Source organism: Conger conger, chromosome 11 (assembly GCF_963514075.1).
Source record: "Conger conger chromosome 11, fConCon1.1, whole genome shotgun sequence".
NCBI classification, from domain to species: domain Eukaryota; kingdom Metazoa; phylum Chordata; class Actinopteri; order Anguilliformes; family Congridae; genus Conger; species Conger conger.
Window position 1 is genome coordinate 47,315,249 of NC_083770.1, and position 12,500 is coordinate 47,327,748.

Here is a 12,500-nt window from a genome sequence, read left to right on the forward strand (position 1 = left end):
TAAACGTTTCCGTGGAAACGTTGATTGGCGCACATTGTCACTCTTAATAAATGAGCCATCGAGCAAAAATGTGCGTTCACGATACTGCAAGTCTCTTTTGGTCCGATTCTGTGCTAACACATTTCCATAGTGTCGTTGTGTACTGGCTGGACAGCCCCTGACCTTGACCTTTGACCTGTGTCTCCGGGGCAACAGACTGGCCAGGGAGCAGTGTATTTTTACTTTATTTGGCGGTAAGGTGACCCAGTGGGCAGGATGCAGGGTCCTGGGGCAGATGCCGGCCGGAGCACGTTAGAGAAGTTTGGGCAAACTCCCGGCTTCCTCGCGGAGGAAACACATGTCCCATCCCTCAGCTGACGCAGGGAAAATCCTGACATTATTGGGGAACAATCTCCCGGCTCTTTCCAGAACTCCGGTCGACATTCCCGCGGAACGCCGGGGTCCTAAAAGTAAAAAAAACGAGCCGTGGGAGTCCCGTGCCGTTATGAGTTTTCCTTTTAGGCCGACAGGCCGTTTTTCTTACCCCCTCCCCTCACGCAAAAAACTCTTTGGTTGGATGTTTGGCCACATAAAATAGAAGCTGTTGGACTTCGGTTTTCGGACACGGACTATTGCACATTACTGAGGGACCAAATACATTTTTGTGTTTGCCTTTCTGCTCCAAGAAAAAAACAGGATCAGAGAGAAATTCACCTACGGCTATGCTCCATGAGTACAGATGAAATAACAGATTTTTTTTCGGGGTGGAAAAAAAAAATCGATAAAGTTGCATACATATGGAAGAAATAAGCGCTGCTCAGCCCATGTTCAGTTCAGACTGGAGGCACGCGCCTCGTCTCAGAAAGAGGGACATTTGCTTCGCTCCAAATCTCCTTTATGGAGATGCAGGAACGGAGCAGCGGTCAGAGGTCAGGTGGGGTGACGCCGCGTTCCGTTACGATGAGATACGAGCAATAACGCAGAAGTTACGACGGCTCGGAATGAGTTTTTTAGGGTGCGGAGGAGGCGGGGGGGGGGGGGGGGGGAGGTATTTTCTCGAGGTCAGCGTCCCAAAGTTGGAAATTAAAGCGGGGGCGACCAGTGACCCCTCTCTCCGTTTTTCAACGGCCCGTCACGGGGAAGGTTTGGAAACCGCGCCGCGCTCTTCCGCCGGCCGGTCTCCGGGGAAACGCGCGTGTTTACGCGCGGCCGCGCCAACTGGCCCGGCCTCTCTTATAAACTCCAGCGACAGGATGCAGTGAGACAGTCTCCAGTGAAAATATGGGAGCCGTCCTCTCGTCCAGGGAGACTGAGATCGGGGATAGGGGATGTGACTCACAGGTTTTGTTGTGGCTTTTCTGCGCACTGAAAACGGCATTCAAGCGAAGCGCAGCGAGTCCTCCTGGCGGGCGGTCGCCGATGAAATTAGAGGTAATGAAAATGAAGAACGGGAGAAATGTTCCGGCTGCTTCTTTACCTGCCGGGCCGCTGGACCCCCTTTGTCCCGGGGCCCCCGAGGGGCCTCTTGACCCGGGGTCGCCCCTTGGACCGCTGGGCCCCGGGAGACCCCTGGACCCGGGCCTTCCTGTAAGGGAGTAAGACCTGGTAACTGCCCATGACCCACAATAAATAAACATAAACAAGTAATATATTATAAAATGCACACGGAAGGCATACAGCGTATTAGGAACATCTGAGAAACGATGTAAGTTATATAGAGAACATGCACACACATTGATGCCTTTTCATGTCATAGAAAAATGTTTTTTTAAAATACATATTAAATTATAACTTTGACTATTAGCAGGGCTCTTTCAGTCACACCTTCACCGCTCGACCCAAACACCCCCAAGCTCACCTTCACGCCCGGGGACCCCCTCCATCCCCCTCTCGCCCTGCGGACCTGCGGAAGAAACCGGCGTCTTTAGAAAGCCAGGCCTGGTGAGCGCTCTCCGTTCACAAGGCCAGAGGGACACAGGGAAACACCACACCGAGCGTTTCCAAGGTCAGGAAAAACCTGCGCCCCTTGCCCTGTAAAAACGCCAGGGGGCTTTTTACAGAGGGCTTAAATCCTGCTTGGTATTAAATGGTAAATGGTTGGCATTTATATGGCACCTTTATCTAAAGTGCTGTACAGTTGATGCTTCTCATTCACCCATTCACACATACACACACTCACACTCACACCAACAGCGATTGGCTGCCATGCAAGGCACCAATCAGCTCATCAGGAGCATTCGGGGGTTAGAAGTTTTGCTCCAGGGCACTTTGATACACCCATGGCGGGATCGAACCGGCAACCCTCTTGACTGCTAGATGACTGCTCTTACCGCCTGAACCAATGTCTTCCCCCGACAGACTGCTAACAAAGGCCAGCCCTTCAGGAAGCAATCCCCTAGCTGTCTGTTTGTCGACCCAATCCCAGCGTAATTAAGCAGGGGTGTGAAATGGGGCTGTGTAGCTCTGCACCAGCAGTCTTGGCTATAAAATGCAACATTCTCAGACTCTGCCTGAGCATTCTGCCTGAACCAACCGTTTGAAGCGATTAACATTTCCACCAGGTCTCAGTCCGCTCTCAGACGCAGAGGGGAAGGCCGGGTAAAGCACGAAAAATCCTTTCCTTCTAGAATCTGGTGACAGTGTAGTTGATAAGGAAGCCTCCTCATCTGCTCTGAGTTTATCCTCACAGGGCAGTGTCCATCTCCTGCATATCATCTTTACAGGTGCAGTCGATACAGACTTTGGGGAATGTAAAGGATCCGAACGGATAACTGCATTCCAGTTCATCTCGTTCTTTGAGCGAGTCACACGTCTGTCTGAAACACCTCCTCCGCGTCTGGCTCCGAGGTGCTCACCTGTGGAGGTCTCCCCTTTCCTGTTTCTTCTCTCAGAATCACCTCACAGCTGTTTGTCAGCCTTTTGGAGACACAAGCCTTTCATATTCGGCCCCAGATACCTGTGCCAACTGGAGCAGCGGGGAGTGATGTGGTCTGTCTGAGAGCAGCTGATTCACACCAGGAGCACGGTCTGGACACCATCACCGCGTCAGGGCAGGGAGCTCCAGAGAGCTTCTGCATTCACGGGCTGAACCGCGTGTCTCCAAAACAAAGGCGACTCTGGGGCCTGAGCACGTAGAGGAGCTCATAGCAACCCCGCCGTCAGCCAATCAGAAGCCTGCATCAGCACGGACAGGCTTACTGCCATTACGTTTCTTCCCCAACCGTTTGCCAGGCACCCGCAGTGAGAGACCTCCAGCCACTTCTTCTGTGGTATAGTGTGGCCTGTAGGGCGGGGATCATGAAATAACAGTGAAAGGCCGAGAGAACTGCTGGTTTCCCTCCCTCCTTTTAGCCGCGGGTCTGGTGTGGAGACAGTCTGGCCAATCAGTAGCACTAATTCCTCAGTTAATTACCTGGATAAAAGAAAACCAGGGGCTGGATTTGGATTGGAGGGCCAGATTTAATGAGCCCTGCAGCAGAGGGTGAAAGAACAGGAGGCACACACACCTCGGTTGCCGTGCTCCTTGGACAGGCGTGGTGTGGGTATGGGGACAACTGATAATTATAAATTATGGAATCAGGGAAAAAAAGTTAATTTTAAAATAAATAGGGACTGATTTGCCGTTTTGAAGAAGCCGCAATAATGCAAACCCTAAATGGCTAACAGCGAATTATCACGTGGATATCATGATTTTTACCAAACAGGTAAACTGATTTAGGGATAAATTCCCCAAATATTTCACGCCTTACAATGTCCCTGCTGTCTAGATGGCCAGCGCCCCCAAATTCCTACCCCCTGTGTGCTTTGTCTCGGTATGTAAACCTTCCCATGTCCCACCCCCCATTCGCCCCGCACCACACAGACCCCCGTCAGGGCCTGGCTGGTCCGTGCGCCCCCCTTCATCTCCGTGAAAAGAACGTCTGGCAACTCCGGCAACTCGTTTCCATGGCGATACAATTACTGACAAAGACATCATCCGCCGTCCAGAAAAAAACCCATCCAAGACCCGCCGGGCACCACCAGTCCTCTGGACTGCACAATGAAAACCCACACGCAGACACACACGCGCTGCAACCCTGTCTCATCTGCCTGCGACCACATTCATCCATCAGCGCACGCACCGGTGGCTACGCGGCATGTGCGCTTAAAAAAAACCAAAAAAGAAAACGGGGTATTTTATCTTATTTTGTACGCAGCGCAACCCAACACCGCTCGGTCCATGACCAAACGTTCCTTCGCTAATCCTGCGCATGTTCGCAGTGAAATCGGATGTAAGAGATACGCCAGTGAAAGCCACGAACACAAAGCAGAGGGCTCTAATTTTAGCGGAAGCTTGGACAGCTTCAGCGTCGGGGGGACGCGAGCGAGCCTTTTCCGTGCCGAGGAGCGTTCACTCTCCAGAAAAACCCACACAGCTCGCCCGCCCTGCCAACTGGTGCAGGAGAGAGGACTGGAAGTGCCTGAGAGTGAGGATGGACTGGGGAGAAGGCCAACGAGGCGATCAGCGTTAGCATGGCCGGCGCGTAGACAGCAAACACACCGGGAGAGATATGGAGGCTCGACGAGCACTGAGGAGTAAACAACAGTTGACCAAACTGTTGACATTCAAACTTAAAAGTATTTGCAAGTACAGACTTTAAACCTGCACTGAACGTTACTTGAGTGACTTATACGCAGGTATATTTACCCATAGGGCCCTGGACTCCGGGGGCACCTTTGGCTGGCTCCGCTCCGAATAAGGATATCTGCCCTGCAGTTCCTCCCTTGCCCTGTAGGTGGCGATGAGATGTGCTGGCGGGAGCGGTAAGGAGCTGGACCTGGGAGGGCACACAGCAGCACAGAGCGCTGGTGAGAGGCTCAGTATTTCAGCCATGAAATCGACACGGCGAAACGCTCCCTGCACCCGCGGTCGCAAAAGTTTAGTGTGTGAGAGTGTGTCGTTCAGCGTGTGAGAGCGTGTCGTTCAGTGTGTGAGAGTGTGTCGTTCAGTGTGTGAGAGTGTGTCGTTCAGTGTGTGAGAGTGTGTCGTTCAGTGTGTGAGAGCGTGTTCAATGTGTGAGAGTGTGTCGTTCAGTGTGTGAGAGCGTGTTCAGTGTGTGAGAGTGTGTCGTTCAGTGTGTGAGAGTGTGTCGTTCAGTGTGTGAGAGCGTGTTCAGTGTGTGAGAGTGTGTCGTTCAGCGTGTCGTTCAGTGTGTGAGAGCGTGTCGTTCAGTGTGTGACAGTGTGTCGTTCAGTGTGAGAGTGTGTCGTTCAGTGTGTGAGAGCATGTCGTTCAGTGTGTGAGAGTGTGTCGTTCAGTGTGTCGTTCAGTGTGTGAGAGTGTGTCGTTCAGTGTGTGACAGTGTGTCGTTCAGTGTGTGAGAGCGTGTCGTTCAGTGTGTGAGAGCGTGTCGTTCAGTGTGTGAGAGTGTGTCGTTCAGTGTGTGAGAGCGTGTTCAGTGTGTGAGAGTGTGTCGTTCAGCGTGTTGTTCAGTGTGTGAGAGCGTGTCGTTCAGTGTGTGAGAGCGTGTCGTTCAGTGTGTGAGAGCGTGTCGTTCAGTGTGTGAGAGTGTGTCGTTCAGCGTGTCGTTCAGTGTGTGAGAGCGTGTCGTTCAGTGTGTGAGAGCGTGTCGTTCAGTGTGTGAGAGTGTGTCGTTCAGCGTGTCGTTCAGTGTGTGAGAGTGTGTCGTTCAGCGTGTGAGAGTGTGTCGTTCAGTGTGTGAGAGTGTGTCGTTCAGTGTGTGAGAGTGTGTCGTTCAGTGTGTGAGAGCGTGTCGTTCAGCGTGTGAGAGCGTGTTCAGTGTGTGAGAGTGTGTCGTTCAGCGTGTCGTTCAGTGTGTGAGAGTGTGTCGTTCAGCGTGTGAGAGTGTGTCGTTCAGTGTGTGAGTGTGTCGTTCAGTGTGTGAGAGCGTGTTCAGTGTGTGAGAGTGTGTCGTTCAGCGTGTCGTTCAGTGTGTGAGAGCGTGTCGTTCAGCGTGTGAGAGTGTGTCGTTCAGTGTGTCGTTCAGTGTGTGACAGTGTGTCGTTCAGTGTGTGAGAGTGTGTCGTTCAGTGTGTGAGAGCGTGTCGTTCAGTGTGTGACAGTGTGTCGTTCAGCGTGTCGTTCAGTGTGTGAGAGTGTGTCGTTCAGCGTGTCGTTCAGTGTGTGAGAGTGTGTCGTTCAGTGTGTGAGAGCGTGTTGTTCAGTGTGTGACAGTGTGTCGTTCAGTGTGTGAGAGTGTGTCGTTCAGTGTGTGAGAGTGTGTCGTTCAGTGTGTGAGAGTGTGTCGTTCAGTGTGTGAGAGAGTGTCGTTCAGTGTGTGAGAGTGTGTCGTTCAGCGGGACCGGAGCCAAAGACGGAGAAGATGGAGTACCTTCACCTCCAGAGAGCTCAGCCTGTTTGTCAGCTCAGCGATCCGACTGCAGTTCAGACAGCCTGCAGACAGAGAGAGAGAGAGAGAAAGAGAGAGAAAGAGAAAGAAAGAGGTGAAAAAAGGAAAAGGACATGCTCACGCTTGCCACACACGGAAAATAAACACCTCTGCTTCTTCACAGCCTGTCGCCTAACAGAAAACATAACACAGACAGATTTAGAGATATAAAAAGATTGATATTTATATTTAGGCATATTATTATAATATTATATGGAGTCTGTACGGGCGGTTGTGTCTGATTTTCGGGGGCAGTCGACTGCACCGGGCGCGTGGGAAAGGGGGGCAGCGGGGACTTGCAGAATGCAGAGTAAAGCAGCGTTTTAAAAACGATGAGTCGAGGCCCAAAATGCGTCACGGGAGCGTACGAGGCGAGCCCCGAAGGAGCCTGTAGTCCACGAGGCTACGCCAATGTGCGTAACTCACAGGGTCCTGAAAGGCACTAAATTTCTCATTTGGATATGAGCTTTGAAAACACTTCACTAAACAGTTCAGCGAGGTATCAGCGCAGCGGAGGATTGTGGGTGATGCGGAGACGGGACTCACTGGAGAGCTGCTCCACCGGGCGGGCGGGCGGGCGTCTCAGCGTGGCCTGCTTCCTCACCGCCTCCTGGGCCACAAGATGGCTGCCAACGTCTGGGGAGGAAGACGGACCAGAGTCAGGCACAACACCGACCCCACAGGGCTCCCCGCCTGCTTTTTAAACCTCCGGACCGCCAACGTGTCCGTTAAGCTTCGCGGCCAGAACAGAGTCGCAAAGGCAAATGGAGGCAGCGGTGGAAAAAGAATACATCAGTTTTATTAAAACCTACAGATGACGCAAAACAAGGCCTCCCAAGGCCCTTTTCATTCACTCCACTGGGGGTGACCAAGGGGGGTAAGTTTCTTTAACAGTGTTTTTCATTAACATAATTCTCATGATTCTGCTTGATTTTTTCTTTTTTTTTGTGTGTCTGTCAAGTTGTCCTGCTTCGTTTCTTTGTTCCTGGGAGAGCTGCAGTCTGAAAACCCCCGACTATCAAACTCCCCCCATCCCCCATCCACCCCCACAGGGGCCCCCGTTCTACTGGGTGAGGGGCCTCTCTGCCAGGTAACCCCACAGGGTGAGAATCCATGGGGCACTTGGCATTTATAATTCCCAACTTAGTCCCATTTATATTCTCATTCATCCATTCATTCATCAGAGCATTTGGGGGTTAGGTGTCTTGCTCAGGGACACTTTGACACACCCAGAGCAGGATCGAACCGGCAACCCTCCGACTGCCCTTACCACCTGAGCCGGCGTACTGTACTAAATCAGTATAGTACCCTCTCCATTTGGCTTACGCCTCGTTCTGATTCATAAACAGCTCCAGTTGGATCGCGTTGACACGAAACAATAGAAGATCACTTTCATTTTGGAGTGATTTTTTACAGAATCGGTATAAATTTGATGCCGGGGCGAGGAGAGGAGAGGAGAGGAGAGGAGAGGAGAGGAGAGAGACACACAATGGCCTGTTTGTGCAGAGGAGTGGGCAGGGCCCTGTTTCTCTGCGACTTTATGGAGTGTGGGAGGTTGGGTACGCTGCCCAGGTCCCGCCTCTCGCTGGGGCGTGTAAATGAGCCTTTTCTCTGCGCGGGCCCCCGGTGCGGCCCGGCCCAGGTGCCGGTGACGGGAACACGGCCGGGGTCAGGGTGCGGTTAACGGCCCGCCGCAGAGAAAGGAGGAGAAATGCGCCAGAAGACGGAACAGAGACAGCCAGGTCTGCACCGGGCCGGGAGGCCGGTCACGTGGTCGCGCTCTCTGATGCCAACACAGGTGACAGAATGCAGGGGGAACACACCCTAACGCAACGTGCATCAGATGCATGGAAGCACACAGAAACTCTCTCTCTCTCACACACACACACACACACTCACACACATACTCACGCATGCACGCACACACTCACTCACACACCCACACACACACACACACTCTCAAACATATGCACACGCACACACACATACTCACGCATGCACGCACACTCACACACACACACACACACACACACTCAAACATATGCACACACACACACATACTCATGCATGCACGCACACACACACTCACACACACACTGTCACAAATGCATGCACACACACACTCACGCATTCAAGCACACACACTCACACACACACACACACACACACACACTCACGCATGCACGCACACACACACTCACGCATGCACGCACACACACACTCACACACACACGCACGCACACACACATGCACGCACGCACACACACTCACTCACACACAGTAGGGCCTGAGGCTCTGCAGAGTGTGCGTGTGTTCTATGACAGATTGCAGTCAGCAGGCACAAAGCCACAGCCTTTAGTCACAGTCTCACAGGAGATGAACTGCAGCTAAAAGACGTCGCTGATTAATGCGTTTAAAGCAGGCCTACGACACTGAGCGCTTGCCTTTCGGTCAAATGAATGAGTTTGTCTGATGAGAGGAAAAAGGAAACCGAAACACTGTATCAAACGGTCCCATGAAAGATGCGTGATCCAAGCACAGCGGACCTGGCCAGGCATGACCATCCCGGCCCAGTGTAAGTCCGTGGAAATCTGTTCGAGAATTTCCCCCCCGATCCACTTCATGTCCCTGGCTCTTGCGGAATTCGCCTTGCGTGTGCACACGCACTACGTCTCTCTTTACAAACACGTTAGACCCCGTTCCCCCCCCGTGCGCAGTGAGAACATTAGATCCAGAACTCACACGCACCTCAACCTGGGAGCAGATGCACAGACAGGTGGGGTGAATTTAGCAGAGAGGTGCAGAGAGAGGGGGAGGGGTGGGCTACGGGGCTGGGTGACGAGGCCCGGGACTCTTCCCATTGGACAGTACCCGCCTTCAGCCAAATTAGTTCCATTTAGCTGACGCTTTTATCCAAAGCGCCTTACAGTTGATTAGACAAAGCTGGGGACAATCCCCCCTGGAGCAATGCGGGGTTAAGGGCCGTACTGTGTAGATCTTATCACCAACCTTCTGGGCCCCACTCATGTATCGTAAGTACTACGCTCCAGGCTGCCCCTCTCTCTCTCTGTCTTCAACCCCTTCTTTCATTACTGTATTAGCTTTATAGGAGGACCCCAGTGACCAGAGAGGTGGCAGATTACAGTGAAGACAATGCGATGGAGAGAGAGAGCAGATGAAAGAGAGATAGTAAAAGATCTAGAGAGAGAGGGGAGAGAGGGAGTGAGCAAGGGGGAGAGGGGGAGAGAGGGAGAGAGAGAGAGAGCAGGAGGGAGAGAGAGAGGGAGAGAGAGAGAGAGAGAGAGCCGGAGGGAGAGCTACAGAGAGCACACGAGGAAGAGGAGACACAACAGCCCGTGCTGTACAGAGAGGGGGAAAGCACCAGGCCCGAGTTCACACATGTTCCTTCTCAACCCCCGAAAAACCCGCGGCAAACCTCGCTCGGGAGCTGAGCAAACCCTTTGTTCAACTCCGCGTCAGTCTGTCTGTCTGTCGGCACCGGGGAGGCAGAGGTTGAATGGAAGTTTACTACAGAGACCGGGCTCATTTTGATAGCCGTGTCCGATTGCAAATGGGCTCCGGATTTAAAACATATCTCTGCTCCAATGCTCAACCCCCCTCCACCCCACCCCCTCTCCATCCTCCACCACCTCCTTTTGCACAAGCACTTCCTTTCTCTAGACGGCAGCTCTCAAGTGCCAGACTACCCCCTACAAGCCACCCACTCCCTCAGACACAATAACGTTCTGCCTGCTTTGGCATCGTGACAGCCTTCTTTTTTTTCCTTTTTTCACCTCTTAGTTTGGTTATACATTCTTCTTCTTCCCCTCTCTATCTCTCTTTCTCCCCCCCCTCCTTCCCGATGTGGTTTTCCTCCAGACGATCGACTCGGGTTTTTGGAGATGCAGGGAGAGTCCAAATGTATGAGACCACCAGTGAAAATGCTTCCAACTTCTAACAAGCCTTTTAATTACTAATTATATTATCACCATAACAATTTGACCGAGAAGTTGAATCTCTGAAAAAATTACAGTAATTTCAGAATTTCTTAGTATTTGGAATGTCCCCCTTTTGCTTTAATGGCAACGTGCACTCAAGCTGGCATGGACTCCACAAATTTGTGTGAAACATGATGATTCATGCTATCCCAGCATTATTTGACAATGTTCCAAAGAGCATATTGTGATGTTACTGAATGCTTGGCTTTTGTCAGTCTTCAAGTGCCCCCCATAAATGTCCAGTGGGGTTGAGGGTCAGGTGATGGTGGATTGTGCAGCACTCCTTGCTCTTCTTTGGTCTTCGAGTAGTTCTTGCAAAGCTTTGAAGTCAACTTTCATTTGCTGAAATTTTTTTTTTTTTTTTAAATCCTAGAACTGTGTTTATTTCCAGGATTACATGAAAGAAAAAAAACCCCTCCTATTTTCAATGTGGTCTCAGACTCTCGGACCCCACTGTAGAAAGATAAAGACCGCGAGCTCCACAGAGTTCCCACAGGCTGTGTGTGGTCACTGTGGGAGAGTCCACGGCCTCAGCTAGCCGTAGCGCGGGCGCTAATGACATCGCGAACGCGTCTGGCAGACACGGCTCAGCTCACCGTCCTCCCACTCAAGCTAATCGCCCCGGCCGGGGTCACACAAACATGGGAACGGGGGGTTCCTGACCCCCCCGGTTCATTCACACAGAACATGACTAATTAGGGTGCTTAATTAGAGGAACCCAAGCGCAGAGTCTGGGAGAGGGGGCGGGGGGGGGGGGGAGGGGGTGGACAGGCAGGAAATATGGGTATGAATGAGCATTTGGATCTGGCTGTTTATGAGTACGAAAGTATAAAGTAGAGGGGTGGAAAAAAAGCGAGGGGTCTTTTTGACAGTTTAAAAACAGACAGCGGAATTGTTTCCTCTCCACGGCGACGGTCTCCATAGCGATAGTGTGTGTCAGGGTGTGTGTGTTAACATGTTAGCGTGTATGTTAGCATGTTAGCGTGTGTGTGTTAGCATGTTAACGTGTGTGTGTTAGCATGTTAGCGTGTGTGTTAGCATGTTAGCGTGTGTGTTAGCATGTTAGCGTGTGTATGTTAGCATGTTAGCGTGTGTATGTTAGCATGTTAACGTGTGTGTTAGCATGTTAGCGTGTGTGTGTTAGCATGTTAACGTGTGTGTTAGCATGTTAGCGTGTGTGTTAGCATGTTAGCGTGTGTGTTAGCATGTTAGCGTGTGTATGTTAGCATGTTAACGTGTGTATGTTAGCATGTTAACGTGTGTGTTAGCATGTTAGCGTGTGTGTTAGCATGTTAGCGTGTGTATGTTAGCATGTTAACGTGTGTATGTTAGCATGTTAACGTGTGTGTTAGCATGTTAGCGTGTGTGTGTCCTCAGGGTGATGTGTGATGTGTGGCGGTGGTCTGGCCTGCTCTGTGTGCTCCGCCCCGGCGTGTGACTGACAGCAGCGGAAACGGCTCGTGTGAGGGTGGCGTTAAACGCGCCCCCCCCCCCCCCCCCCCCCCCCTTAAAAAAACAGGAGGAACAAACACAGGCCTGGCGAAGGAGGTGCGAAACCCAAACAAACACACTCTGCCTGCGGGAAACGAGGGCGGGGGGGTCCTGAATGCGCTTCTGTTAAAAATGACCGTCTCTGGGGAGCCCCCCTGGGGGGTCTCTGCAGGGGGGGTCCAGGCCTGTCCCAGGGCCCCCCCCCCCGTGCCGCTGGCTTCAGCCCAGCTATGCACCGCCGTTTCCTCGTCTCTGAGGCTCCAGGGGGGGCCTCACCGAAAGCCAAACACCGTGCCGCACCGTGACTGAGGTTACCCAAACAAGCCCTCCCCAACACAGGAGCCTCACAATGCGGCCCCGGGGCCCCAGGGCGGGGGGGGGGGGGGGGCCCCAACCGAGCTCCTCGGAGTCTGAAGGGCGGAGACCCATCACACGCCGGCGTGGACCAGCTCCGCAAACCCAACTGCGCGGCCACAGACGTCCCAGGCAGTCAGAGTGGGTGAGGGTGGGGGGAGAGGGAGGTTTGGGAGGTCTGGGTGGGGGGGTTACAGGTTTCTCACAGGCTCATATTCTTCCTCCCGTTCCCTTGAAGCGTTATTAACGGGCCGAGGTCAACCCTTCACTGATACTCTCACAATGAAAA

General features: G+C 52.5%; 1 protein-coding gene across 1 annotated transcript in view; it reads right to left on the reverse strand.

The window, feature by feature from the left end:
- Positions 1 to 12,500, reverse strand: part of emid1 (EMI domain containing 1) — an 89,849-nt gene that overhangs the window by 16,983 nt on the left and 60,366 nt on the right. The window contains exons 4-8 of the mRNA XM_061261545.1: positions 6,915 to 7,004; positions 6,312 to 6,373; positions 4,667 to 4,796; positions 1,838 to 1,882; positions 1,457 to 1,564 (exon numbers count right to left, since the gene is read on the reverse strand). Coding sequence (XP_061117529.1) covers positions 1,457 to 1,564; positions 1,838 to 1,882; positions 4,667 to 4,796; positions 6,312 to 6,373; positions 6,915 to 7,004 — 435 coding nt within the window. The remainder of the gene's footprint in view (positions 1 to 1,456; positions 1,565 to 1,837; positions 1,883 to 4,666; positions 4,797 to 6,311; positions 6,374 to 6,914; positions 7,005 to 12,500) is intronic.